At 45.4% G+C, this 27,928-nt stretch overlaps 1 protein-coding gene and 1 long non-coding RNA gene across 13 annotated transcripts in view; one reads left to right on the top strand and one right to left on the bottom strand.

Moving 5' to 3' along the window:
- LOC134577773 (uncharacterized) overlaps positions 1 to 17,043 on the bottom strand; it is a 52,007-nt gene extending 34,964 nt beyond the window's left edge. Inside the window, exon 1 of the long non-coding RNA XR_010086056.1 lies at positions 16,920 to 17,043. This is a non-coding gene — a long non-coding RNA (uncharacterized LOC134577773). The remainder of the gene's footprint in view (positions 1 to 16,919) is intronic.
- The window catches only part of RAP1GAP (RAP1 GTPase activating protein), a 150,617-nt gene that overhangs the window by 82,671 nt on the left and 40,018 nt on the right, over positions 1 to 27,928 (top strand). For 7 of the 12 annotated variants that reach the window (XM_063436660.1, XM_063436649.1, XM_063436650.1 and 4 more), the window contains one exon: positions 9,133 to 9,223. The exons of 3 other annotated variants lie outside the window; for them this stretch is intronic. Coding sequence is in view for 3 of the 9 variants with exons in the window: in XM_063436649.1 (XP_063292719.1) it covers positions 9,133 to 9,223 (91 nt within the window). In the remaining 6 variants the exon portion in view is untranslated. Of the gene's footprint in view, positions 1 to 3,138; positions 3,302 to 9,132; positions 9,224 to 17,178; positions 17,367 to 27,928 lie in introns of those variants that run through there. 2 more of the 12 variants (XM_063436656.1, XM_063436654.1) reach the window with 2 other exon arrangements.

A 27,928-nucleotide genomic window follows, 5' to 3' on the forward strand; every position in this document is an offset into this window, starting at 1 on the left:
CAAGTAACCTCAGGTCTGGGAGCCAAGTAACCTCAGGTCTGGGAGCCAAGTAACCTCAGGTCTGGGAGCCAAGTAACCTCAGGTCTGGGAGCCAAGTAACCTCAGGTCTGGGAGCCAAGTAACCTCAGGTCTGGGAGCCAAGTAACCTCAGGTCTGGGAGCCAAGTAACCTCAGGTCTGGGAGCCAAGTAACCTCAGGTCTGGGAGCCAAGTAACCTCAGGTCTGGGAGCCAAGTAACCTCAGGTCTGGGAGCCAAGTAACCTCAGGTCTGGGAGCCAAGTAACCTCAGGTCTGGGAGCCAAGTAACCTCAGGTCTGGGAGCCAAGTAACCTCAGGTCTGGGAGCCAAGTAACCTCAGGTCTGGGAGCCAAGTAACCTCAGGTCTGGGAGCCAAGTAACCTCAGGTCTGGGAGCCAAGTAACCTCAGGTCTGGGAGCCAAGTAACCTCAGGTCTGGGAGCCAAGTAACCTCAGGTCTGGGAGCCAAGTAACCTCAGGTCTGGGAGCCAAGTAACCTCAGGTCTGGGAGCCAAGTAACCTCAGGTCTGGGAGCCAAGTAACCTCAGGTCTGGGAGCCAAGTAACCCTAGGGCAGAGGGGCAAGTAACCTCAGGTCTGGGAGCCAAGTAACCTCAGGTCTGGGAGCCAAGTAACCTCAGGTCTGGGAGCCAAGTAACCTCAGGTCTGGGAGCCAAGTAACCTCAGGTCTGGGAGCCAAGTAACCTCAGGTCTGGGAGCCAAGTAACCTCAGGTCTGGGAGCCAAGTAACCTCAGGTCTGGGAGCCAAGTAACCTCAGGTCTGGGAGCCAAGTAACCTCAGGTCTGGGAGCCAAGTAACCTCAGGTCTGGGAGCCAAGTAACCTCAGGTCTGGGAGCCAAGTAACCTCAGGTCTGGGAGCCAAGTAACCTCAGGTCTGGGAGCCAAGTAACCTCAGGTCTGGGAGCCAAGTAACCTCAGGTCTGGGAGCCAAGTAACCTCAGGTCTGGGAGCCAAGTAACCTCAGGTCTGGGAGCCAAGTAACCTCAGGTCTGGGAGCCAAGTAACCTCAGGTCTGGGAGCCAAGTAACCTCAGGTCTGGGAGCCAAGTAACCTCAGGTCTGGGAGCCAAGTAACCTCAGGTCTGGGAGCCAAGTAACCTCAGGTCTGGGAGCCAAGTAACCTCAGGTCTGGGAGCCAAGTAACCTCAGGTCTGGGAGCCAAGTAACCTCAGGTCTGGGAGCCAAGTAACCTCAGGTCTGGGAGCCAAGTAACCTCAGGTCTGGGAGCCAAGTAACCTCAGGTCTGGGAGCCAAGTAACCTCAGGTCTGGGAGCCAAGTAACCTCAGGTCTGGGAGCCAAGTAACCTCAGGTCTGGGAGCCAAGTAACCTCAGGTCTGGGAGCCAAGTAACCTCAGGTCTGGGAGCCAAGTAACCTCAGGTCTGGGAGCCAAGTAACCTCAGGTCTGGGAGCCAAGTAACCTCAGGTCTGGGAGCCAAGTAACCTCAGGTCTGGGAGCCAAGTAACCTCAGGTCTGGGAGCCAAGTAACCTCAGGTCTGGGAGCCAAGTAACCTCAGGTCTGGGAGCCAAGTAACCTCAGGTCTGGGAGCCAAGTAACCTCAGGTCTGGGAGCCAAGTAACCTCAGGTCTGGGAGCCAAGTAACCTCAGGTCTGGGAGCCAAGTAACCTCAGGTCTGGGAGCCAAGTAACCTCAGGTCTGGGAGCCAAGTAACCTCAGGTCTGGGAGCCAAGTAACCTCAGGTCTGGGAGCCAAGTAACCTCAGGTCTGGGAGCCAAGTAACCTCAGGTCTGGGAGCCAAGTAACCTCAGGTCTGGGAGCCAAGTAACCTCAGGTCTGGGAGCCAAGTAACCTCAGGTCTGGGAGCCAAGTAACCTCAGGTCTGGGAGCCAAGTAACCTCAGGTCTGGGAGCCAAGTAACCTCAGGTCTGGGAGCCAAGTAACCTCAGGTCTGGGAGCCAAGTAACCTCAGGTCTGGGAGCCAAGTAACCTCAGGTCTGGGAGCCAAGTAACCTCAGGTCTGGGAGCCAAGTAACCTCAGGTCTGGGAGCCAAGTAACCTCAGGTCTGGGAGCCAAGTAACCTCAGGTCTGGGAGCCAAGTAACCTCAGGTCTGGGAGCCAAGTAACCTCAGGTCTGGGAGCCAAGTAACCTCAGGTCTGGGAGCCAAGTAACCTCAGGTCTGGGAGCCAAGTAACCTCAGGTCTGGGAGCCAAGTAACCTCAGGTCTGGGAGCCAAGTAACCTCAGGTCTGGGAGCCAAGTAACCTCAGGTCTGGGAGCCAAGTAACCTCAGGTCTGGGAGCCAAGTAACCTCAGGTCTGGGAGCCAAGTAACCTCAGGTCTGGGAGCCAAGTAACCTCAGGTCTGGGAGCCAAGTAACCTCAGGTCTGGGAGCCAAGTAACCTCAGGTCTGGGAGCCAAGTAACCTCAGGTCTGGGAGCCAAGTAACCTCAGGTCTGGGAGCCAAGTAACCTCAGGTCTGGGAGCCAAGTAACCTCAGGTCTGGGAGCCAAGTAACCTCAGGTCTGGGAGCCAAGTAACCTCAGGTCTGGGAGCCAAGTAACCTCAGGTCTGGGAGCCAAGTAACCTCAGGTCTGGGAGCCAAGTAACCTCAGGTCTGGGAGCCAAGTAACCTCAGGTCTGGGAGCCAAGTAACCTCAGGTCTGGGAGCCAAGTAACCCTAGGGCAGAGGGGCAAGTAACTCCAGGGCCAAAGGGGCAGTGAGAGCAGAGGGTGTCAGCAAATCAACCTAGCCCAGGATGTGTTAATTCAAATCACTTCACATGGAGAATCAAGGAAGGAATCTGTGATGATTAGTTCACAATAGATACATTAGAGAAAATACATTTTAAGCTCAGCTATTTTTGGCTTAACATTTGTAATTCCTTTGTGTTCTGCAGTGCCCAGTTCAGTGAATAAACCTCCACTTTTTCAAATCTCCTGCTCAGTGAAATGATGGAACCATCGTATGAGATAAGTGGGGGTAACCTATAGTAATTATATGCATGTAACACAGCGACTATTGGCTGAGTGTGAGGTGTGTATTGGGACAGGCTTAGGGTTGGAATAGCTGGAATAGCTTGATAATTATTGTAGTCGCTGGGACGTGCTCAGATGTGCGGTAGATTTTGCATGTCTGACGTTTGCTAATGTTTGTGCATTGGTTTCCATGGAGTCTTAAACAGAAAAATGAAATCTCTTGTCAAAGGTCAGGAGCGCTAGGTGCTTGTGAAATGATCCCTGAGATTATACCCCTCCAATAATCACTGACACTAACCGGTGCAACGCTTACTAATGCAAGCAGGTACGTGAATTAAGTTGCCCCATTTTAAGATCTTTGGCATGACCCTGCAGGTATGAGCTTTTATAGTCCCCTTTATGAAACCTCAGACTTCTGGATAATCTTATACACATCTAGAACTTTCTACAAGTGCCTTGGCTGTTTTAGCCTTAATTGCTTGCACTGGAATTCTATTCAGAGTATCTAATACTCATTTTATGTCACTGTTAGCTTTTACTGCTTCCACTGGAAGGCTATTCAAGTTATCTACTACCCTTTCTATATCACTGTTAATGCTCCCACTGGAAGGCTATTCCAGGTGTCTACTATCCTTTCTATATCACTGTTACTGCTCCCACTGGAAGGCTATTCCAGGTATCTACTACCCTTTCTATATCACTGTTACTGCTCCCACTGGAAGGCTATTCCAGGTATCTACTACCCTTTCTATATCACTGTTACTGCTCCCACTGGAAGGCTATGCCAGGTATCTACTACCATTTCTATATCAGTGTTACTGCTCCCACTGGAAGGCTATTCCAGGTATCTGCTACCCATTCTATATCACTGTTACTGCTCCCACTGGAAGGCTATTCCAGGTATCTACTACCCTTTCTATATCACTGTTACTGCTCCCACTGGAAGGCTATTCCAGGTATCTACTACCCTTTCTATATCACTGTTACTGCTCCCACTGGAAGGCTATTCTGGGTATCTACTACCCTTCTATATCACTGTTACTGCTCCCACTGGAAGGCAATTCCAGGTATCTACTACCCTTTATATATCACTGTTACTGCTCCCAGTGGAAGGCTATTCCAGATATCTACTACCCATTCTATATCACTGTTACTGCTCCCACTGGGAGGCTATTCCAAGTATACACTACCCTTTCTATATCACCGTTACTGCTCCCACTGGAAGGCTATTCCAGGTATCTACTACCCTTTCTATATCACTGTTACTGCTCCCAGTGGAAGGCTATTCCAGATATCTACTACCCATTCTATATCACTGTTACTGCTCCTACTGGAAGGCTATTCCAGGTATCTACTACCCTTTCTATATCACTGTTTCTGCTCCCACTGGAAGGCTATTCCAGGTATCTACTACCCTTTCTATATCAGTGTTACTGCTCCCACTGGAAGGCTATTCCAGGTATCTGCTACCCATTCTATATCACTGTTACTGCTCCCACTGGAAGGCTATTCCAGGTATCTACTACCCTTTCTATATCACTGTTACTGCTCCCACTGGAAGGCTATTCCAGGTATCTATTACCCTTTCTATATCAGTGTTACTGCTCCCACTGGAAGGCTATTCTGGGTATCTACTACCCTTCTATATCACTGTTACTGCTCCCACTGGAAGGCAATTCCAGGTATCTACTACCCTTTATATATCACTGTTACTGCTCCCAGTGGAAGGCTATTCCAGGTATACACTACCCTTTCTATATCACCGTTACTGCTCCCACTGGAAGGCTATTCCAGGTATCTACTACCCTTTATATAACACTGTTACTGCTCCCACTGGAAGGCTATTCCAGGTATCTACTACCCTTTCTATATCACTGTTACTGCTCCCACTGAAAGGCTATGCCAGGTATCTACTACCCTTTCTATATCACTGTTTCTGCTCCCACTGGAAGGCTATTCCAGGTATCTACTACCCTTTCTATATCACTGTTACTGCTCCCACTGGAAGGCTATTCCAGGTATCTGCTACCCATTCTATATCACTGTTACTGCTCCCACTGGAAGGCTATTCCAGGTATCTACTACCCTTTCTATATCACTGTTACTGCTCCCACTGGAAGGCTATTCCAGGTATCTACTACCCTTTCTATATCAGTGTTACTGCTCCCACTGGAAGGCTATTCCGGGTATCTACTACCCTTCTATATCACTGTTACTGCTCCCACTGGAAGGCTATTCTGGGTATCTACTACCCTTCTATATCACTGTTACTGCTCCCACTGGAAGGCTATTCCAGGTATCTATTACCCTTTCTATATCAGTGTTACTGCTCCCACTGGAAGGCTATTCTGGGTATCTACTACCCTTCTATATCACTGTTACTGCTCCCACTGGAAGGCAATTCCAGGTATCTACTACCCTTTATATATCACTGTTACTGCTCCCAGTGGAAGGCTATTCCAGGTATACACTACCCTTTCTATATCACCGTTACTGCTCCCACTGGAAGGCTATTCCAGGTATCTACTACCCTTTATATAACACTGTTACTGCTCCCACTGGAAGGCTATTCCAGGTATCTACTACCCTTTCTATATCACTGTTACTGCTCCCACTGAAAGGCTATGCCAGGTATCTACTACCCTTTCTATATCACTGTTTCTGCTCCCACTGGAAGGCTATTCCAGGTATCTACTACCCTTTCTATATCACTGTTACTGCTCCCACTGGAAGGCTATTCCAGGTATCTGCTACCCATTCTATATCACTGTTACTGCTCCCACTGGAAGGCTATTCCAGGTATCTACTACCCTTTCTATATCACTGTTACTGCTCCCACTGGAAGGCTATTCCAGGTATCTACTACCCTTTCTATATCAGTGTTACTGCTCCCACTGGAAGGCTATTCCGGGTATCTACTACCCTTCTATATCACTGTTACTGCTCCCACTGGAAGGCTATTCTGGGTATCTACTACCCTTCTATATCACTGTTACTGCTCCCACTGGAAGGCAATTCCAGGTATCTACTACCCTTTATATATCACTGTTACTGCTCCCAGTGGAAGGCTATTCCAGGTATACACTACCCTTTCTATATCACCGTTACTGCTCCCACTGGAAGGCTATTCCAGGTATCTACTACCCTTTCTATATCACTGTTACTGCTCCCAGTGGAAGGCTATTCCAGATATCTACTACCCATTCTATATCACTGTTACTGCTCCCACTGGAAGGCTATTCCAGGTATCTACTACCCTTTCTATATCACTGTTACTGCTCCCACTGGAAGGCTATTCCAGGTATCTACTACCCTTTCTATATCACTGTTTCTGCTCCCACTGGAAGGCTATTCCAGGTATCTACTACCCTTTCTATATCAGTGTTACTGCTCCCACTGGAAGGCTATTCCAGGTATCTGCTACCCATTCTATATCACTGTTACTGCTCCCACTGGAAGGCTATTCCAGGTATCTACTACCCTTTCTATATCACTGTTACTGCTCCCACTGGAAGGTTATTCCAGGTATCTACTAACCTTTCTATATCACTGTTACTGTTAAAAATTAGACTATCCTGCTAGCTCAAAGGATGTCCGCAGTGTAATACTGTCTGTGTTTTATGTTAATGTTGTTACATAAACTATTATGGAACAGACAGGACCTTGCTAACCACAGTCAGATTGTCCGTAGAGGCTCCCATAGTGATTTTTTTTTTGCTGTTGCAGCCACGTGCGTTGCACATTGCTGTACGGATCTGTATCCGCTCTGCAGTATGACAGCTGTGATCTCATTAACAGCATCTTCATTAGCTGCATGCCTGGCATAGTAATGATCGATTAGCCAGCAGTGCCAGCCGTCAACGCTGCACCCAGGCTTAGCTCGCATTGCGCACAATGAGACCACTGCACAAGGGCAGACTGGTGAGATCAGTTTAACATCGACCTCCCTCTTCTCTTCAATATATTCCACGGCTGTGGATCCAGGTCATGTCAGCAGTGACAAGAATCCGATATCATGAATGTAAAAGAATGTTGGCTAATAAAGAGAAGAAATTTAGTTTTTGATAATGAGGAGAAATGATATTATTGTCTCTGTTTCCACGAGAATACGGGGGGCAAGAATGCGGAACAATGGACAATTACCTCCAAATATATCCCGTTATACAGAAGAATATTCATTAGCGTTTATCTGTACACAGAAGTGCTTCATGTCAGATCTGTCCAGATGGATTATCCAGAGAACCAAAGAGAAGGGGGTAGGTGCACTAAACAGTGCATTAGGCATATGCCAATTCACATTGCTGGGATATGTAGGAAATGGTAAATTTTAGCCCAAAACAGCCAAGCTGGAAAAACTGCTTTGAACTGAAATATGCAATAGTCCCCAATTCCTAATTTATTGAAAACCCATTAGCAGGATTATTAACTATACGACGAATTGACAGGATCTGGAAGTGAATTTGAAGGGGATTTCAACTTTAAGGAAACATTTAGCTGTGATCCTAGTTCAGGTACTTTGTCCTTAATTTTGAAATTTACTTGGAATTCCCATTTTTTGCTTTAATGTTACCTTAAAAGTCCTATAAAATTCAGACATAATAATCATAAATAGGTTCCATAAGGAATGGAACGAATTGTTAAAAACCCATTTATTAGCACTGGAACATTGGCAGATGGTCTCTCACTTTATGGCCTTACAGTGGTTCCAAAGCTCCCGTATTCCAATGTTTATGCTGGGATTTGGGATACACACAATACAGCAATAGGTCAGCGCTAATTAACAAACAATATGCAGGTGGACAGCAACCCTAATGAAGGCAATACCTCCTAACCCGTCAATAAAACAAATGAGTGGGGCAAAAAGCAGAGGAGGGCTGCGCAAATGTAACCAGGAATAATAGTCCAAAGTAGAGTCTCACTAGAGCAGCAGGGGAAGGTCAGATATGCTTCAGGAATGGGTACGTCAGAGTGGCCCAGGATATTCGGGTTTATATATATGGAGACTAGAAGGAGATATAAAGGCAGCCAATAGTGCAATAAGTCAAGATCCAGAAATGAGATTTATATAAACAGATGGTAATACACTCACATTTAAAAGAGCCATGACCAGCTCTAGTGTAGAGGGTGTACAGCGGTATAATCCTTGCTTATGGGATATGCAGGAGAAGTGCGTCCGTCAATACAGTCTGGATATCCAGGGCTCCAAGAGAGGATAAAAAGGCAGTATTAGTGCTTCCAATATAATGACATGTAGTATAAAATAAATAAAGTTATACTCACAAGTCTAGAGCAGGAAACACTGCTCTATTGGTAAAGCGTTTGTGGTATGATCCCCACCTCGGATTTTACGTGACCCTCTCCCTGCTCCTCTGAAGTTAGAGGTGGATATATATGTTATTAATCTAACTTTAAATGATCGCTGGAGATGAAGGGATTTATTAATTCTATTTGACCATAGAGTTTCATGTCGCATTCTCTAATATAAATATATATATATACACACTGTGACACTGACACTCCTGGTATTCAGTCTCGTATCTTCGGGTGAGTACCGTGCTCTATAGTCCCTATTAAACCTTGTTTTTAGGAACATTGAATTTTAAATAGATTGGGGAAGTGTTTGGAAGTGCTGGAATTTGCGGCGCTGCAAAACATTTCAGGCTTATTCACTTCACTGCGAATTGTGCAGAACTGACAAAAGTTAATGACGGAATCGTTAAGACGGGACTATAGCCCGATAGACATTTCTCCAGCTCAGCTATTTAGGCCTGAAATCTGCATTCACCTTGTTAGTTCTCCACAGTTCCCTGTTTGGTGAGTTCCCTTCATTTGTGTCTCTGGCAGAGATTTTGGGGGGTTTACCTGATTACATTGTAGCAGTGAATCATCTCTGTATATCACTTGGTGTGGACATGTATTCTTCTGGTTATTCTATTGTCTCCAGTATATTTGTGTGTAAATGTATATTTTTATATATATATAATATTTCATAAGCCTCGGTGGCCAAAATCTAGCCCCCAGCTGGTTTTGAAGTACAACAATGCTGTGGCAGTCTAAAGCATTATTGGGATTGTAGTTCTTCGAAAGCTGGGAGCTGTTGTTTTAAGCTTTTGGCTCAATATGTGTGTTTAACATTATTCCCTGTTTAACTTTCAGGCGTTATGATGGACAAAGCAAGCTCATTTCTTATACCTTAGATTTATCGAGCGCAAACTCCACTCCCCTTGACTGTACGCCCCAATTTAAGGTAAGCCCGTGGCTCTGCATGTCATTCCTAGCTGCACTGCTCTGCATGCATCCCTCTGATCTGTGCATGAACTTTGATTACTTCCCCTTTCATGCTCTAACAACCCTGCTGGTCACCTTACAAATCAATATTCTCTGTATGGGGCTCATGTTCTAGACCCCAATATCTCTTAATCTTCAGCACCTTCGTCCAGATCTGTGTAGTATTTATACTCGAGCAGGTATCTCGGTGAAATTTGCCGTTCTTCCTTCACTGAATTGTAACTAAGATCTTCTGAAGTGCAAGATTTCCATTTTATCCCAGGGGTCCTGCGATTTTAGACCATGATGGACGTTGGGCCAGTTTAATTGATGCAGTCCTAGAATGTGTGCCCTGGGTCACTAATGGATTTTCATTCCTGTCTGTAAATATTTTAACACATTTTGGCTGAACGATTACCTGCCTCCACACTCCTGCCTAGGACGCAGTGGTGGTGGGGCGGATTTTCTGTTTTGATCTCTTGGGATAAGTAATGTCTATAAATGAATAGTTCTGGATATTTCGACAGTGACTTCTCTCCTGTGACCCCATTCCCTTCTAGTAACCGGTGTCTGGGTTAAAGTTCTAAAGGCGGTACTATTAGCAGGAGGGATGTTTCCATAGTTACTCCATCAGAGCTTAGCCCCAGAATTGCTTTTCATTTTTTGAAAACCCAGAACCAGTCCGGTGATTTTTATTTGTAACCTACATATTTGCCCCTTTTGATTTAAGTTGGCATTTAACACGTGCTGAGGCTAATAAAATAAATCCCAGGTCTCACTACCTTACAGGTTCTTTAGGCAATGAGTACGTTGTGCTTAGAATGAGTCTCATTTCCTAATGAAGGATTCGGATTTGTGCCAATTAAAGGAGCCATGTTTAGTGAGATACATTATGCAGGGTAATAGACTTTATTAATAGGGCACAATTTGCATAATAAACAAGTGTTAACCACTCCAGTCATTATGCATTTATATTGTATTTTTGTAATGCCAGGTTTAGACATTAGAGGGTGCTATAATCACTGTTAAATTTTGCAGCTCCAGAGTAAGGCTCCTGTTGCACCTCCTGTTTATAGTCACCTTGTATGACAGATAGCATTTTTATAGCTAATTGTCTGGCACAAAGCTGACAGTGCGCTCTAGCTACACATCTGGTGTATCACTGGCACTGTGCGGTAGCTCTACATCTGGCGCATCACTGACAGTGTGCGGTAGCTCTACATCTGGTATATCACTGACCGTATGTGGTAGCTATACATCTGGTATATCACTGACAGTGCGCGATAGCTCTACATCTGGTATATCACTGACCGCATGCAGTAGCTATAATCTTGGAGATGATACTGATGTAAACTGACAGTGTGGTAGCCATGCATTGGGGGTTAATGCTCACAGTATGCGGTAGCTATAATCTTGGAGATGATACTGACAGACGCTGACAGTGTGGTAGCCATGCATTGGGGGATAATGCTCACTATATGCGGTAGCTATAATTCAGGAGTTGATTCTGACAGTATGCGGTAGCTATAATCTGGGAGGTGATGCTGACAGTATGCAGCCACTGTAAGCGATCTGTGTAAATATTGGCAAACTTACATTGTTTCCGACTCCTGCCGAACAGCATTTTTCTGACCCCCCCAACAAAGACGACCATAGGGCGTAAAAATAAGAGGTTTCACTCTCCAGAAACCCACAGACTGCCGGTCATCAGGCTATCTTTCGAGCGGCCCGCTCGCCCAAAATGGCACCTGCTACTCACAGTGAGGAGGAGGCATCAGAGGCACCCGAAGAGGAAAGGGACATGCTCACATTGCCGGGACCGGGTGAGATTAACTCCGACACGGATTCCGAAGATGGCTCCTCACCAGTCAGCAAAGGTGACATAAACTACCTTCTACTAGACACCTGCAAAGTCTTGAAGTCAGGCCTTAAAGAAGCACAATCGGAGATAGGGGAGCTCTGCAAGAAAATCACAGAGGTGGAAACCAAAGACCGAACCCGAGAGAAACAAATACACACCACCCAAACCCAGATGGAGGACCTGGCCCAGCAAGTGCAAAAACTCTCTCGCTCTGTACTCACACTAGAATCCCGTCACAGAAGACGGAACATACGAGTGAGGGGAGTGCCAGAAAATATTGGAGGAGAAGCACTACTGCCCTTTATACAAAGATTAGTGGCCTCGATGGTCTCACCAGGAAAAGACACAGGGGGAATGATACAGGCAGCCTTCTGGGTCCGCAAGACAGCGACCGCTCCACAAGGAACAACCAGAGATACAATTGCAGTCACCAGAGATATTGCGGTTTGATCCGCCATCATGGCCAAGAGAATTAGGCACTATTCGCTTTGAAAACTGTACCGTTTGCAGTGCTGGCTGAAAAGAGGCAGTTGACACCAACAGCCAAGATGCTTAGAGGCGCAGAGACACGCTACCGATGGGGTGAAGACAGATCCCTCATAGTCCCTCGAGGAGCTGAGACCACCACTCCTACCTCCAAAGATGACCAGACGATATTTCTACAAAAACTGAACCTGACGGCTGGAAGAGCGGAAAGAGGGGAGACTTGATGACACGGCAACAAACAGTGTGGAAAAGACTCACAGCTCGTATATGACCTGGCTAACCAGGCTTATTCTCAAATTCTGATGAGCCCAACCTTATTTTACGTTATTTTAGTTTATTATAATTTGTTTAATATAGACCACACCATTTGACTAGGCATGACTTAGTATACGATTACCCTAGACATGCCACCTGCCGCAGTTGCGGGCTCTTCACACACCTACCTGACAGGTAGATGACCAGGCTGTCTTCCTGACAGCTTTGACCGACGGCAGTTTAGTCATGCCGTGATAGGCCTATGACGACAGACACATGTTTCCGACCCATGGCAGTTGAGATAACCAATTCCCTGTAATTTCTATGTTATATCACAAAGCAGATATATTTTGTTATGTGAAAAACGGAAATAAAATCTAAATTGGGGGGGGGGGGGGGGGGGGGAAATCCTCCAACCCCCTGATATCATTTTCATGTAACGGTTTCCGTTTAATATGCAGGGCTGCACTGAGTACATCTCTGTAAGTTTCCTGGCCATTTCTACCTCTCTACGTTCCATCGGTCATTAACCATTTATAGTCCCTGATTATCAGTCTGAAAGAAGAATCCCTAAACGGCATAATCCCTCGCCAGTTCACCCTCGATCCTCCTCCTTTCATTATCAGGGAACAGGTGAATACTTTGCTCGGTAATACCTCTGACGCTATAACTTAGTTGTTTGAAATATACATTCTAGCAGTGAGATTGATTCTTTTTTAAATGGAATATAAATTAACAGTGAATTACTGCTTGTTAGTGACCTGGTACACTGCTATCATTGTTCGAATAGATTCATAATAACAAGGATGTTTATTTAGGATATAGACTCCCCCCCCCCCCCCCCCCCCCCTCCCTCCCTCCCTGCTTATGAAGGGTAAACAGTCGCCCGGTGATAGGTACAGTCAGATATTCTTCTCTGTTTTACATGGTTTCATTACTAATAAAGCACAAACCTGTTCCACAGCGCAGTACAAGACCTGTAGCTAACGCAGACAGACTGTGAGGAGAGCACTGCCTGCGTTGAAGATCATGGGTGCTATGGAAATACCATTTTGACCACCAATACCCTTCCTCCTCGATTTACTTTTAGAACTCGGGGTTATTCCATTCCTGATTTCATCAGCAGCGTTATTCAGTAAATCAGAAATGATTCACTAATTTGGGGAATTCAAAGTGAATTTCCCATTTTAGGCCCCGATTGCAGAACTGAAAAACATATTAATGGGGACGTTGTATCAGTTAGGTTATTTTGACCAAAAATTTGAAATTCTATTTGATTTCACTTTTAATTCCCGACAGTTAACTTTCTAAAGCAGGGGTGGGGAACCTTCGGCCCTCCAGATGTATTTGACTACATTTGTCATAATGCTCTTACAGCCATAGTGCTTGCAAAGCATCAAGGGAGATGTAGTCCAAAACATCTGGAGGGCCAAAGGTTTCCCACCCCTGCTCTAAAGGAATACATCAGAGCACCATAACAACTTCATCAGAATAAAGTATTATGGTTTGAGGAGATCCTCAGTCATCGGCTTACTGCAAGGAGTTAACAAACAGTTTAGCCCCAAAGTCTTGGACCAGCTGAGGTCACCTCTGCCTGGCTAATACCGTTGCAGTTCGAGACTTGAATCAGGAAGCCTCTGACCTGGGCGTCGCTAATGGGTTTGGAGCATCCGCTAACGCTCTCAGTCTATCAGCAGCTCCCCATTCACAAAATGGAGGGTGTATTTTGTTTTTCAGTCCGTTTTATGAATGGGGAGATGATAAGCTCCAAGTCTGGTGGGCTTCATTACGGAGTTGTTATGGTTCCCTGAGTGTCCCTTTAACAATTAACGCTGAAGGAATTGCAAATGTTAGCTCAGAATAGTCAAACTGCAAAACATTCTCCAGCTCAGCAAATTGGCCTAAATTGCGAAATTCTCCTTTCAGTTCAATATAACAGATGATAACGTCTCTAGCTGTACAGACACAGCCATGTGGCGAGCACTTTATAATAGCATCGCCCCATTATGTTCATGTTTATCCTAGCTCGCGGTGGGGTGAGAGCAAGTGTAATGAGATCTGGGGACTGTGGGAAAAAGACAATACGAGATGCACTGATATCTGAGATCGCAGGCTGGCTTAAATAAATAACTACGCCAGGTCAGGTACCCGCGTGCATAAAAGCTTATATTCCGATGGAAGCCATCAATGGCGAGGATGGAAATAAGGGTATATTTCACTGGCTGTGATTAAAGTGCAAAATATTATGTAATATCTATAATTGCACAGCAAGTCTGCAAACAAGCACAGCTATCTGGGTCAGAGAGATTATATCGCTGCTTAAAGAGGAACCGTCCCTTTTCTGGAAGCGACGCATTTTATAATCACCAAGAAAAGACGTTAACGTTTTTTCATGCGATGCTCTATTTTCCCATAATGTATGTAAAAGGGACATTTTAAAGCAGAACTGTCATTTTTCATTTCCCCCCTTTTTTTGCCTTTTTATTTTCTTTTTGTTACAGGTATTTTAATGATTAGACGCCAGTCACTGGCCTTTAATTACTATTATGTCACATCTCAATATTCGAACAATGCCATTTTGTTCTCCTCTGTCCATGAAGTTGGCAGTTCGTCCTTCCGTGGGATACTTTTGACTGATGGATTGTAAATGGAAATTGAGCTTTGCTGAATCTCTGCCCAGTCCCAAAGATCACGTTTCTCGTTAGAAAATGTTGTCCCTTCTTTATTTTATGTAAAACTAAAAATACAAGGTGAATCTAAAAAATAAATACAAAGGAAAATAATAAAGATACAAATTGACAGTGCAACCTAAAAGGGACACCATAGTCACCAAAACATATTTAGCCTAATGAAGCAGTTATGGTGTATAGAACATGCCCCTGCAGTCTTGCTACTCAATTTTCTACTTTTTAGGAGTTAAATCACTTTTGTTTCTGTTTATGCCGCCCATGGCTGTTACTCACTCAGGCAATATGAAAAATACTCTTTTATGGCACAGTGTGTTTTACTTTAGAAGTTCTCATCTCCTGTTTTGCTAAATTAACTTTAAAGGGACACTATAGTCACCTGAACAACTTTAGCTTAATGAAGCAGTTTTGGTGTATATAACATGCCCCTGCAGCCTCACTGCTCAATCCTCTGCCATTTAGGAGTTAAATCCCTTTGTTTATGAACCCTAGTCACACCTCCCTGCATGTGACTTGCACAGCCTTCCATAAACACTTCCTGTAAAGAGAGCCCTATTTAGGCTTTCTTTATTGCAAGTTCTGTTTAATTAAGATTTTCTTATCCCCTGCTATGTTAATAGCTTGCTAGACCCTGCAAGAGCCTCCAGTATGTGATTAAAGTTCAATTTAGAGATTGAGATACAATTATTTAAGGTAAATTACATCTGTTTGAAAGTGAAACCAGTTTTTTTTTCATGCAGGCTCTGTCAATCATAGCCAGGGGAGGTGTGGCTAGGGCTGCATAAACAGAAACAAAGTGATTTAAATCCTAAATGACAGTGAATTGAGCAGTGAAATTGCAGGGGAATGATCTATACACTAAAACTGCTTTATTTAGCTAAAGTCATTTAGGTGACTATAGTGTTCCTTTAATCACACACAGGAGCCAGCTGAAGGCTCTAGCAGGAGATTAACAGAACAGACAATAAGAAATGCTAACTGGGTTATAAACTAATTTGAGAATTTAAAGTAACAAAACTCTCCCAGTAAGCTATGCTTCCAGTTCAGCTAGCTTTGAATTCCTGACCGTACTCAATTTAGTGAATAACCCTGTTTGTCAGCTTTGCTATCGGTTTGGCCACTCTGGCCTTCGTTTTGAAATTCACTTTGAATTCACACCCTAAAAAAACCCTGCAAATAACACACACTGTGCAATAAGGGAAGCTGCAAATGTAGACCTATTTTTCAGGAAGTGCATAGGGAGGCTGTGTGAATCTCAGTCAGGGGAGGTGTGGCTAGGGCTGCATAAACAAAGTGATTTAACTCCTTAATGGCAGAGAATTGAGCAGTGAGACTACAGGAGCATGATCTACACACCATAACTGCTTCACTAAGCTAAAGGTCTTATAGTACTTCGTGTAAAGGCCGATGTACTCAGTTTAGATAAATATAGAGGTGTACATTGCTGATTTTATTTTTCAGACCTTATTTGTGAAATATAGTGAATAAATAAATGTTTAAAAAAAATCATGGGATGTAATAGTTAACCTTTAAGCAAAACAAATGACATATAGTACCGTATCGTTTTAAGTGAGTTTTTCCAGCCATTAAATCAGTGCTACCGCCCTAAAAAGTAATCCAACAACATACGTCAACCGAGTGCTTACAAAAAAAAAATCTATGAAAAATATTTCACATTTTATTAACCATTCTGTGATTGTTGTTGTTTTTTTCTTTCCTTGAACTACTGCAAAATTGCAAGGATAAAAAAAAGGAATCACGGGAAATGTTAGTTTATTAAAAAACAAATAATGCTAAAATAATATACAGGCATTTTAAAATGTATTTTGTGTAATGTGTGGAATATTTCGAAGAGGTGTTTTCCGCTTTAAATAGAAATGAATAGTTTTAGAGTTATTTTTGTGGAACTTCCTGGATTTCTTGCATCATTTTTTTTTTCTCCTGTGAACATGAAGATCAGACACAGTAAGGTTCTTCAATTACCTTGCTCTGCGATTAACCCCCTCATGACCAAATACCATGTCAGAACTGTAAAAATTCATGGAGCTGGGATTGTGCAAACCTGAGAACGGCAACGTTTGGGTTATCTTGTCTTTAACTTTGCCATTACCGTGTTAAATCTGCACAATTATCAGTTTACTGAATAAAATCCAGTGGGAATTACCCAAATCCCTTTTTTATGAAAGCGTGTAGAATAAAGTGCATGCTCTGCAGATCACACAGGTGTATACATATAATATAATCATTATATTTTCCAAAGAAAACTGATTGATTCTAATTCTGGGAAGATTCCAATCAGAATTTTAATTATTAGTTTCCTTTTTAAATTTTTATTTTTTTTGTTGTTGTTATAATATTCCAATTGCCCTGCATTGTGTTGGGCATACCTGTGACAGTGAAGGGGTTAAAGTGCCATGCTCCCAGAGTTAGCATCTTGCCAGCCCCAGCACCAGTTCCTTGTCCCTGGTATGGGCTGACGGAGCAGCTGTTCGGTCCCTTTACATTGCTCACATCTCCGAGCTGTCTGCTTGGCTGGCTGCTAGGTACCTGCCTTTTTGGCAGCAGCTGTCAGTCGCCTTGCTCCACGCCCATTAGACACACATGTAGAGAGTCTGGCAGAGCCTTTCCTGCAGTGTGCAGGCATGAGAGGCAGAAGGGAGGGTGGTGGCACAGTGAGCAGGAATGTAACACAGACAGGGTGGCAAACCAGGGCTTGGGAAGTTTTGTCACCCCCAGATCTCTAGGACAGACGCCGTGCCCGCAGGATGGCTGACACCAACTATCCAGCTCAGTCAGAGGACGGGGATCCGGACAGCTTGTGGGAAGCATATACTGTGAGTACAGTGCTGAGCTCAGTGGCACCAAACTCAGCAGACCAGGTCAACTTTCTTTATCTGCGGGATTAATACGTCTTTTAATATCAGGATAAACTATAAAAATATATACAGTTGTTGTACCACGTTGGCTGATTAGTTGCTGTAGAGCTGTGTGCTGTTTCCACTGCTATCTGTCGCTGCTCTATGTGATGCAGAGCGGTGTGCTAGGTTCCTTCGCCAGCAGTGTTCACGTAACTTGCAGAGCTGTGTGCTGTGTTCCTTCTCCAGCAGTGTTTAGGGATCTTGCAGAGCTGTGTGCTGTGTTCCTTCTCCAGCAGTGTTTAGGTATCTTGCAGAGCTGTGTGCTGGGTTCCTTCTCCAGCAGTGTTTAGGTATCTTACAGAACTGTGTGCTGTGTTCCTTCTCCAGCAGTCTTTAGGTATCTTGCAGAGCTGTGTGCTGGGTTCCTTCACCAGCAGTGTTCAGGTAACATGCAGAGCTGTGTGCTGGGTTCCTTCGCCAGCAATGTTCAGGTAACATGCAGAGCTGTGTACTGGGTTGGGTTCCTTCGCCCGCAGTGTTCAGGTAACTTCCAGAGCTGTGTGCTGGGTTCCTTCGCCAGCAGTGTTCCTGTAACGTCCAGAGCTGTGTGCTGGGTTCCTTCGCCAGCAGTGTTCACGTAACTTGCAGAGCTGTGTGCTAGGCTCCTTCGCCAGCAGTGTTCCTGTAACTTGCAGAGCTGTGTGCTGGGTTCCTTCGCCAGCAGTGTTCCTGTACCTTGCAGAGTTGTGTGCTGGGTTCCTTCACCAGCAGCGTTCCTGTAACTTGCAAAGCTGTGTGCTGGGTTCCTTCGCCAGCAATGTTCACGTAACTTGCAGAGCTGTGTGCTGGGTACCTCCACCAGCAGTGTTCACGTAACATGCAGTGCTGTGTGCTGGGTTCCTTCACCAGCAGCGTTCCTGTACCTTGCAGAGCTGTGTGCTGGGTCCTTCCACCAGCAGTGTTCATGTAACATGCAGTGCTGTGTGCTGGGTACCTTTGCCAGCAGTGTTTCCTTCACTTTCAGAGCTGTGTGCTGAGTTCCTTCTCCAGCAGTGTTCAGGTAACTTGCAGAGCTGTGTGCTGGGTTCCTTCTCCAGCAGTGTTTAGGTAACTTGCAGAGCGGTGTGCTGGGTTCCTTCACCAGCAGTGTTCCTGTAACTTGCAGAGCTGTGTGCTGGATTCCTTCGCCAGCAATGTTCAGGTAACTTGCAGAGCTGTGTGCTGGGTACCTCCACCAGCAGTGTTCACGTAACATGCAGTGCTGTGTGCTGGGTACCTTCGCCAGCAATGTTCAGGTAACTTGCAGAGCTGTGTGCTAGGTTCCTTCTCCAGCAGTGTTTTGGTAACTTGCAGAGCTGTGTGCTGGGTTCCTTCTCCAGCAGTGTTCCTGTAACTTGCAGAGCGGTGTGCTGGGTTCCTTCTACAGCAGTGTTCCTGTAACTTGCAGAGCTGTGTGCTAGGTTCCTTTGCCAGCAATGTTCAGGTAACCTGCAGAGCTGTGTGCTGGGTTCCTTCACCAGCAGTATTCCTGTAACTTGCAGTACTGTGTGCTGGGTTCCTTCACCAGCAGTGTTCACGTAACTTGCAGAGCTGTGTGCTGGGTTCCATCGCTAGCAGTGTTCCTGTAACTTGCAGAGCTGTGTGCTTGGGTTCCTTTGCCAGCAATGTTCAGGTAACTTGCAGAGCTGTGTGCTGGGTTCCTTCACCAGCAGTGTTCCTGTAACTTGCAGTACTGTGTGCTGGGTTCCTTCACCAGCAGTGTTCACGTAACTTGCAGAGCTGTGTGCTGGGTTCCTTCGCCAGCAGTGTTTAGGTAACTTGCAGAGCTGTGTGCTGGGTTCCTTCTCCAGCAGTGTTCCTGTAACTTGCAGAGCGGTGTGCTGGGTTCCTTCTCCAGCAGTGTTCCTGTAACTTGCAGAGCTGTGTGCTGGGTTCCTCCACCAGTAGTGTTCAGGTAACATGCAGAGCTGTGTGCTGGGTTCCTTCGCCAGCAGTGTTCACATAGCTTGCAGAGCTGTGTGCTGGGTTCCTTTGCCAGCAATGTTCAGGTAACCTGCAGAGCTGTGTGCTGGGTTCCTTCACCAGCAGTATTCCTTTAACTTGCAGTACTGTGTGCTGGGTTCCTTCACCAGCAGTGTTCACGTAACTTGCAGAGCTGTGTGCTGGGTTCCTTCGCCAGCAGTGTTCCTGTAACTTGCAGAGCTGTGTGCGTGGGTTCCTTTGCCAGCAATGTTCAGGTAACTTGCAGAGCTGTGTGCTGGGTTCCTTCACCAGCAGTGTTCCTGTAACTTGCAGTACTGTGTGCTGGGTTCCTTCGCCAGCAGTGTTCACGTAACTTGCAGAGCTGTGTGCTAGGTTCCTTCGCCAGCAGTGTTTAGGTAACTTGCAAAGCTGTGTGCTGGGTTCCTGGGCCAGCAGTGTTCCTGTAACTTGCAGAGCTGTGTGCTGGGTTCCTTCGCCAGCAGTGTTCCTGTAACTTGCAGAGCTGTGTGCTGGGTTCCTTCGCCAGCAGTGTTCCTGTAACTTGCAGAGCTGTGTGCTGGGTTCCTTCGCCAGCAGTGTTCCTGTAACTTGCAGAGCTGTGTGCTGGGTTCCTTCGCCAGCAATGTTCACGTAACTTGCAGAGCTGTGTGCTGGGTCCTTCCACCAGCAGTGTTCACGTAACATGCAGTGCTGTGTGCTGGGTACCTTTGCCAGCAGTGTTTCCTTCACTTTCAGAGCTGTGTGCTGGGTTCCTTCTCCAGCAGTGTTCAGGTAACATGCAAAGCTATGTGTTGGGTACCTTCGCCAGCAGTGTTCAGGTAACTTGCAGAGCTGTGTGCTGGGTTCCTTCGCCAGCAGTGTTCCTGTAACTTGCAGAGCTGTGTGCTGGGTTCCTTCCCCAGCAGTGTTCCTGTAACTTGCAGAGCTGTGTGCTGGGTTCCTTCGCCAGCAATGTTCACGTAACTTGCAGAGCTGTGTGCTGGGTCCTTCCACCAGCAGTGTTCACGTAACATGCAGTGCTGTGTGCTGGGTACCTTTGCCAGCAGTGTTTCCTTCACTTTCAGAGCTGTGTGCTGGGTTCCTTCTCCAGCAGTGTTCAGGTAACATGCAAAGCTATGTGTTGGGTACCTTCGCCAGCAGTGTTCAGGTAACTTGCAGAGCTGTGTGCTGGGTTCCTTCGCCAGCAGTGTTCCTGTAACTTGCAGAGCTGTGTGCTGGGTTCCTTCGCCAGCAGTGTTCAGGTAACATGCAAAGCTATGTGTTGGGTACCTTCGCCAGCAGTGTTCAGGTAACTTGCAGAGCTGTGTGCTGGGTTCCTTCGCCAGCAGTGTTCCTGTAACTTGCAGAGCTGTGTGCTGGGTTCCTTCGTCAGCAATGTTCACGTAACTTGCAGAGCTGTGTGCTGGGTCCTTCCACCAGCAGTGTTCACGTAACATGCAGTGCTGTGTGCTGGGTACCTTTGCCAGCAGTGTTTCCTTCACTTTCAGAGCTGTGTGCTGGGTTCCTTCTCCAGCAGTGTTCAGGTAACATGCAAAGCTATGTGTTGGGTACCTTCGCCAGCAGTGTTCAGGTAACTTGCAGAGCTGTGTGCTGGGCTCCTTCACCAGCAGTGTGTAGGTAACTTGCAGAGCTGTGTGCTGGGTTCCTTCTCCAGCAGTGTTCATGTAACTTGCAGAGCTGTGTGCTGGGTTCCTTCTCCAGCAGTGTTCCGGTAACTTGCAGAGCTGTGTGCTGGGTTCCTTTGCCAGCAGTGTTTTCTTCACTTTCAGAGCTGTGTGCTGGTTTCCTCCAACAGCGGTGTTCACATAACTTGCAGAGCTGTGTGCTGGGTTCTTTCGCCAGCAGTGTTTAGGTAACTTGTAGAGCTGTGTGCTGGGTTCCTCCGCCAGCATTGTTCACATAACTTGCAGAGCTGTGTGCTGGGTTCCTTCGCCAGCAGTGTTCCGGTAACTTGCAGAGCTGTTTGCTGGGCTCCTTCTCCAGCAGTGTTCCTGTAACTTGCAGAGCTGTGTGCTGGGTTCCTTCTCCAGCAGTGTTCCGGTAACTTGCAGAGCTGTGTGCTGGGTTCCTTTGCCAGCAGTGTTTTCTTCACTTTCAGAGCTGTGTGCTGGTTTCCTCCAACAGCGGTGTTCACATAACTTGCAGAGCTGTGTGCTGGGTTCTTTCACCAGCAGTGTTTAGGTAACTTGTAGAGCTGTGTGCTGGGTTCCTCCGCCAGCATTGTTCACATAACTTGCAGAGCTGTGTGCTGGGTTCCTTCGCCAGCAGTGTTTCCGGTAACTTGCAGAGCTGTGTGCTGGGTTCCTTCGCCAGCAGTGTTCCGGTAACTTGCAGAGCTGTTTGCTGGGCTCCTTCTCCAGCAGTGTTCCTGTAACTTGCAGAGCTGTGTGCTGGGTTCCTTCTCCAGCAGTGTTCCGGTAACTTGCAGAGCTGTGTGCTGGGTTCCTTTGCCAGCAGTGTTTTCTTCACTTTCAGAGCTGTGTGCTGGTTTCCTCCAACAGCGGTGTTCACATAACTTGCAGAGCTGTGTGCTGGGTTCTTTCGCCAGCAGTGTTTAGGTAACTTGTAGAGCTGTGTGCTGGGTTCCTCCGCCAGCATTGTTCACATAACTTTCAGAGCTGTGTGCTGGGTACCTTTGCCAGCAGTGTTCAGGTAACATGCAGAGCTGTGTGCTGGCTTTACTTGCTGCAGAGCTGTGCTGGGTTCCTAGCTAGCACTGCTTACTTGCAGAGCTCTATGTGCAGTGTTACTTTACTTGCAGTGCTCTGCTGAGATGATTGTGCTGAACTCCTCTGTTAGCAGTACAGCTCACCTGGTGAGTAGTGTGACACATTACTCTAAGCAATAGGGTGCTTTGCTTGAGTGCTAGTTCTCCTGGCAAGTAGTGTGACACGTTACTGTAAGCAGTATGGTGCATTACTTGAGTGCTAGCTCTCCTGACAAGTAGAGTGATATGTTACTGTAAGCAGTATGGTGCATTACTTGAGTGCTAGCTCTCCTGGCAAGTAGAGTGATATGTTACTGTAAGCAGTATGGTGCAATACATGCTGTGGTTCGAGTGCTAGCTCTCCTGGCAAGTAGAGTGACACGTTTCTGTAAGCAGCATGGTGCATTACTTGCTGTGGTTGGAGTGCGAGCTCTCCCTCTGAGTGACACATTTTGCACTGTTGATTGTGAGCAGCGTGACAAGGTGCTCAGTGTGACATGCTGAACACTGTTCGTTGCAAGCAGTGCGATGTGTTACGCAGCAAGACATGTTAAACACTGTTCGTTGCAAGCAGCGTGACGTGTTACGCAGCATAAAATAATAGAGGTCCAGGCACTCTATGGTTCAAGAGAGGTACTTTTTTAAGAACCACAGCAGCGTGAACCAAGGAGTGCCTGGATCTCTATTATTTTATTCATTTTTGGAAATCTGGTGTTTGATTCCGGTTCAGCAAGCACCCTGGCTCAGATTTATGGGAGTGAGTGCAGTTCCACACACACTACTAAAGTGTTACGCAGCATGACATGTTAAACACTGTTCGTTGCGAGCTGCGTGACGTGTTAGGCAGAATGACATGCTTAACACTGTTCGTTGCGAGCAGCGTGATGAATTGCGCAATGTTTATTGCGAACGGTGTGATGAGTTAATCATTGTTCGCTGTGAGCAGCATAACGTATTGCGCGCAGTTCGTTGCGAGCAATGTGAGTCGTTAAACACTCATTGAATTGTTCTATTTATGGGAAGAATGTTTTGCCTCTAACTCTCCCTAGTGCCTAGTGAAATTAATTTTGGTGGCAGGTCGGACTCGGTTGACCGGGGACCCACAGGTTTCAGGCTGTGGATAACATCAGATACGTTTCAAGATGATGTTCTGATTAAAGGCGCTCCTACCCCACCCCGAGGAAGATGTCTCCACGTTGAACGGTTGTGTGAGTTGCGCCGTGTTTGAGAGATGTCTTTTTAAGATATGAGAGTCAATTCGTGGGAATTGTCAACAGTCCCTCTCTTCTAAGTAGTTTTTGTTCTGTATCCGGATATGAGTCTAGGTGTTTGTTCAAATGCAAATTCCTTGTCGTTGAATATTCTGTGAATAATTGCAGAGACAGGTTCTAGCTCTGTCCATACTTGCTATGTGGGGATATAAGAAGGACCATGGTATAGATAGGGTGAAACAGTGATCACAGGCGAACACTATATCTATATTCAGCCTTTCAATTACACTGCCGATACCGTTCTGGGTCTCTTTATTTGTGGAGTGCAGTGTTCATTCCACCGTATAATGGTGTATATTCCAAAATTAGTGAATTTAGAAAAAACAAAACACATTTTTAAATTTCAGTCCAAATTAGCGGAGAAGAAAAAAAATAGTTCCCCCCCCCCCCCGTTTCGCAATTTTTTCTTTAGATGACTTCGTACTATTCTATTCTAGATCTATTTGCAAAACACTATGAATGAAACTTGGAATAACTACATGTGACGTTAGGTGAGAAAAAAAAAATCGAAACTAGTTGTTTTAGCCTATAGTTTGTGATTCAGTTATCAATGTGCCCGTTTGCCGTCACGCTGAACTTACCTTTCCCGGATCGCTTCCTGTTCCCTCCCCCTCTCAGAATTGGTTCTTCATTTCTTCCTAACTGATCTAGTTTTCTTTAAAACAAAAGACAAAGTAGGGACTATTTTATCTTATGTATTTTTCCCACGCTTGACCAGCTTTGACCCAGAAGTGGAGCTAAGTCCGCTCCATTTCCTGTGGTCAATCCAATTTCTCACAATACCCACCTCTCCACCTGCTGCTTCATTCGCCGTTCGAACGCCGAATTATGTCCTAACAGAATGAGAATGGTTTGTCCATTCGTGTTATGATGCAATTCTGTACTTTTTGTTCGGTTCGAAATTGCATTCGAATGAATGAAACTCCGATCCTATTCGTGCCTATTAGTAATTAAGGGAGATTAAACTCTCCCTTGTACCTCTACTTGCTATACCACGAGTAGGGGCATGTCTACTAAACAGTGCGCAGTCAGTAAGCCAACCAATAAGAATTCTCTGATAAGTAAATCTTGAGCCTTGCAAGTAAAAAGTCGGGCAAGGCTCAGAGCACTCTTATTGGTTGGCCTGTATGTTTTAAAGAAAACTAGATCAGAAAGGAAGAAAAGATCCTGAGAGGGGAAGAGAACTGGGGAAAGGTAAATTCGGCATGACAGTGCCGCTTTAATAAACCCTTAGAGTGCTATGGCTGGCTGGCTGAAACCTGTGTTTGTAAATCGCCTAGTAAATAAAAACTTTCTTAAAATGCATCTAGCAATCAACAAGGAACGTTAACATTATTTATATGTATTTTAAGTAAATCAATTATTCACATTATGACCGTTTTACAAAACAGTTCAGCGCCTTTTTAATTATTATTATTGTATTATTATAATTTTTTTTATATAGCGCCATCAGATTCCGTAGCGCTGTACAATGGGTGGAATAACAGACATGTAATTGTAACCAGACAACTGGACGTACAGTAACAGTGGGGTTGAGGGCCCTGATCAGTGAGTTTACATGTTAGAGGGAGTGGGGTATAGTGACACAGTAACAGAGGGATTGAGGGCCCTGCTCAGTGAGTTTACATGCTAGAGGGAGTGGGGTATAGTGACACAGTAACAGAGGGATTGAGGCCCTGCTCAGTGAGTTTACATGCTAGAGGGAGTGGGGTATAGTGACACAGTAACAGAGGGATTGAGGGCCCTGCTCAGTGAGTTTACATGCTAGAGGGAGTGGGGTATAGTGACACAGTAACAGAGGGATTGAGGCCCTGCTCAGTGAGTTTACATGCTAGAGGGAGTGGGGTATAGTGACACAGTAAAGGAGGGATTGAGGGCCCTGCTCAGTGAGTTTACATGCTAGAGGGAGTGGGGTATAGTGACACAGTAACAGAGGGATTGAGGACCTGCTCAGTGAGTTTACATGTTAGAGGGAGTGGGGTATAGTGACACAGTAACAGAGGGATTGAGGGTCCTGCTCAGTGAGTTTACATGTTAGAGGGAGTGGGTATAGTGACACAGTAACAGAGGGATTGAGGGTCCTGCTCAGTAAGCTTACATGTTAGAGGGAGTGGGGTATAGTGACAGTAACAGAGGGATTGAGGGCCTGCTCAGTGAGTTTACATGTTAGAGGGAGTGGGGTATAGTGACACAGTAACAGAGGGATTGAGGCCCTGCTCAATGAGTTTACATGTTAGAGGGAGTGGGGTATAGTGACACAGTAACAGAGGGATTGAGGGCCCTGCTCAGTGAGTTTACATGTTAGAGGGAGTGGGGTATAGTGACTCAGTAACAGAGGGATTGAGGGCCCTGCTCAGTGAGTTTACATGTTAGAGGGAGTGGGGTATAGTGACACAGTAACAGAGGGATTGAGGGCCTGGTCAGTGAGCTTACATGTTAGAGGGAGTGGGCTATAGTGACACAGTAACAGAGGGATTGAGGGCCCTGCTCAGTGAGCTTACATGTTAGAGGGAGTGGGGTATAGTGACACAGTAACAGAGGGATTAAGGGCCCTGCTCAGTGAGTTTACATTCTAGAGGGAGTGGGGTATAGTGACACAAAGGGTAGAAGTAGGGGTACGAAGTAGGTTGTTAGAAAAGTATTCACTGAGGGCTTAGTAGGTAATTTTTGACAGTTGCAGGAGAGGAGTCATGGGGGATGGGGGATAAAAACCTGCTAGCAGTTTAATTGATATGCTTTTTTGAAGAATGAGTTTCCAATGATAATTTTGAATAATAATGATATTTTACATTTAAAAAATTTGCGCATTTGATTCCTGTTTCGTTCTTAGTAAAACATACCGTTTCCCAATATTTGTGACTCACGGAGCAAATGGTATTTTATATAGTTAAGGTAAATGTGGAATGCCGCTGATATTGAACATACAGGGGGAGTATTCTAGTAACAACAGGGAACTTAACAGAGAATAGCACATTTTAGGTCAATCCAGCTAAAACAGCATCTAACCGCTTCTCTTTCTGGGTGCCTTGTCAGTTTATTAAATAACACAAACTGTTTAGTGAATAAACCCTGAGTTTGGTTTCGAGCCAGTTATTAAACTGTCTGTGAACTTACTGGTAGAAGACTTGTTTGATCATAGTGGCTCGCTTCCAGTGTCCACCCACCACGTGATGTAAGCTGTGCCCCTGAACCTTAAACCTCCTAAAAAAAAAAAGGGAGGAACTAGGACTTTTAACCATTTATCCCTCTGTTATAGGAGATAACCAGAACCTTTAATCCCCCCCGCCCCCTGTTATAGGAGAGAAATAACATATTTTAACCCTCTATTATAAAAGAGAACCGGAACCTGTAATACTCTAATCTAGGTGAGAACAGAAAACGTTATCCCCTATTATATCAGAGAACCTTTATTCTGTATTATAAGAACCTATAACCCTCTAGGAGAGAACTGTTCTCTTTTCTTGTAAATAAAGCTCCAGGTCTGATGACAAGTCCTTCTGAACATTAAATGTGGCCAATAATGCTGATCTTCCATTACAGCTGTGCACTCGTTCCGCCCTTAAAATTCCTCCCCACGTTGTCATACACATCCTGGATCTGTGCCCCGCTGCTGAGCACAGGGAACAGACTAATTGTACCTCAAACATACCCCAGGCATGTCACGGCCCTGGCTGCAGCATTCCGGGAAGACGTTCCTCGGCCAAAGCCCAAAATTCACCTGGTTTCCTTTTATGTCAGCTGTTTTGCAGACATAGCTTAGCGTAAACATACCGTTTATTTTCCATACAGTAAATGTACATGTATGTATGATTTAATGGACATATCATGGTTTAAAATCCTGTGTAATGCTAACCGCATTGCGCAGGATGGTAAGGCGGTGGGCATAGTGTGCCTAAATGATGGGTCTGTCTGAGTGCCATCTTTACTCACATGCTGGGTGAGGGGCTTGCAGTATCTAACGCTCTCTGGCCCTTAGTACGGAGAGAAGCAGAGAATTCATAGCAGCTACCAGGCAGGAGCCTGGGCGAAATGTAAAAGAAAATCTTGTACACAGTTTTTTGTTTTGTTGCCGTTCCTATGTTAGCCTTTGCGTAAAATGGCGACCTTTGCTCACAGTGCGCAATTAACCAGTTCTTCCACACCAACCGTAACACAGCTTGTAAATTTTCCATGAGAACTCTGTGTGCATTTAACAGACGACATAATTATAATTAATGCTAATATAGATTAAGAGATGTAATTTACCCAGCCCAGAAATCTTCCATAGATTGTAATAATTAGAGTTAAATATAACTGTATATTCCTATAAATAAAGGCAGGGATTTATAGTCCGTGCAGTAGATAAGACATGGATGGCTTATACAGCGTTAGCAGTGTTCTTTGATCACTATGATAAAGGCTCTTATAAAGGTGAGTGCTGAGTGTTTCTCATTTTTCTGCTCCATTACATGTCAATGGCCAGAACTGTTACTGCGCCTTTTAAAACTCAGTGTAACCCTTTGAGCAGTGTTTCATTTTTAACCCTGAATTATTCCAGCATTACAAACATTCTCAGCTATGTGTATAATTCTTTATTT

Source organism: Pelobates fuscus, chromosome 11 (genome assembly GCF_036172605.1).
Source record: "Pelobates fuscus isolate aPelFus1 chromosome 11, aPelFus1.pri, whole genome shotgun sequence".
Lineage (NCBI taxonomy): Eukaryota > Metazoa > Chordata > Amphibia > Anura > Pelobatidae > Pelobates > Pelobates fuscus.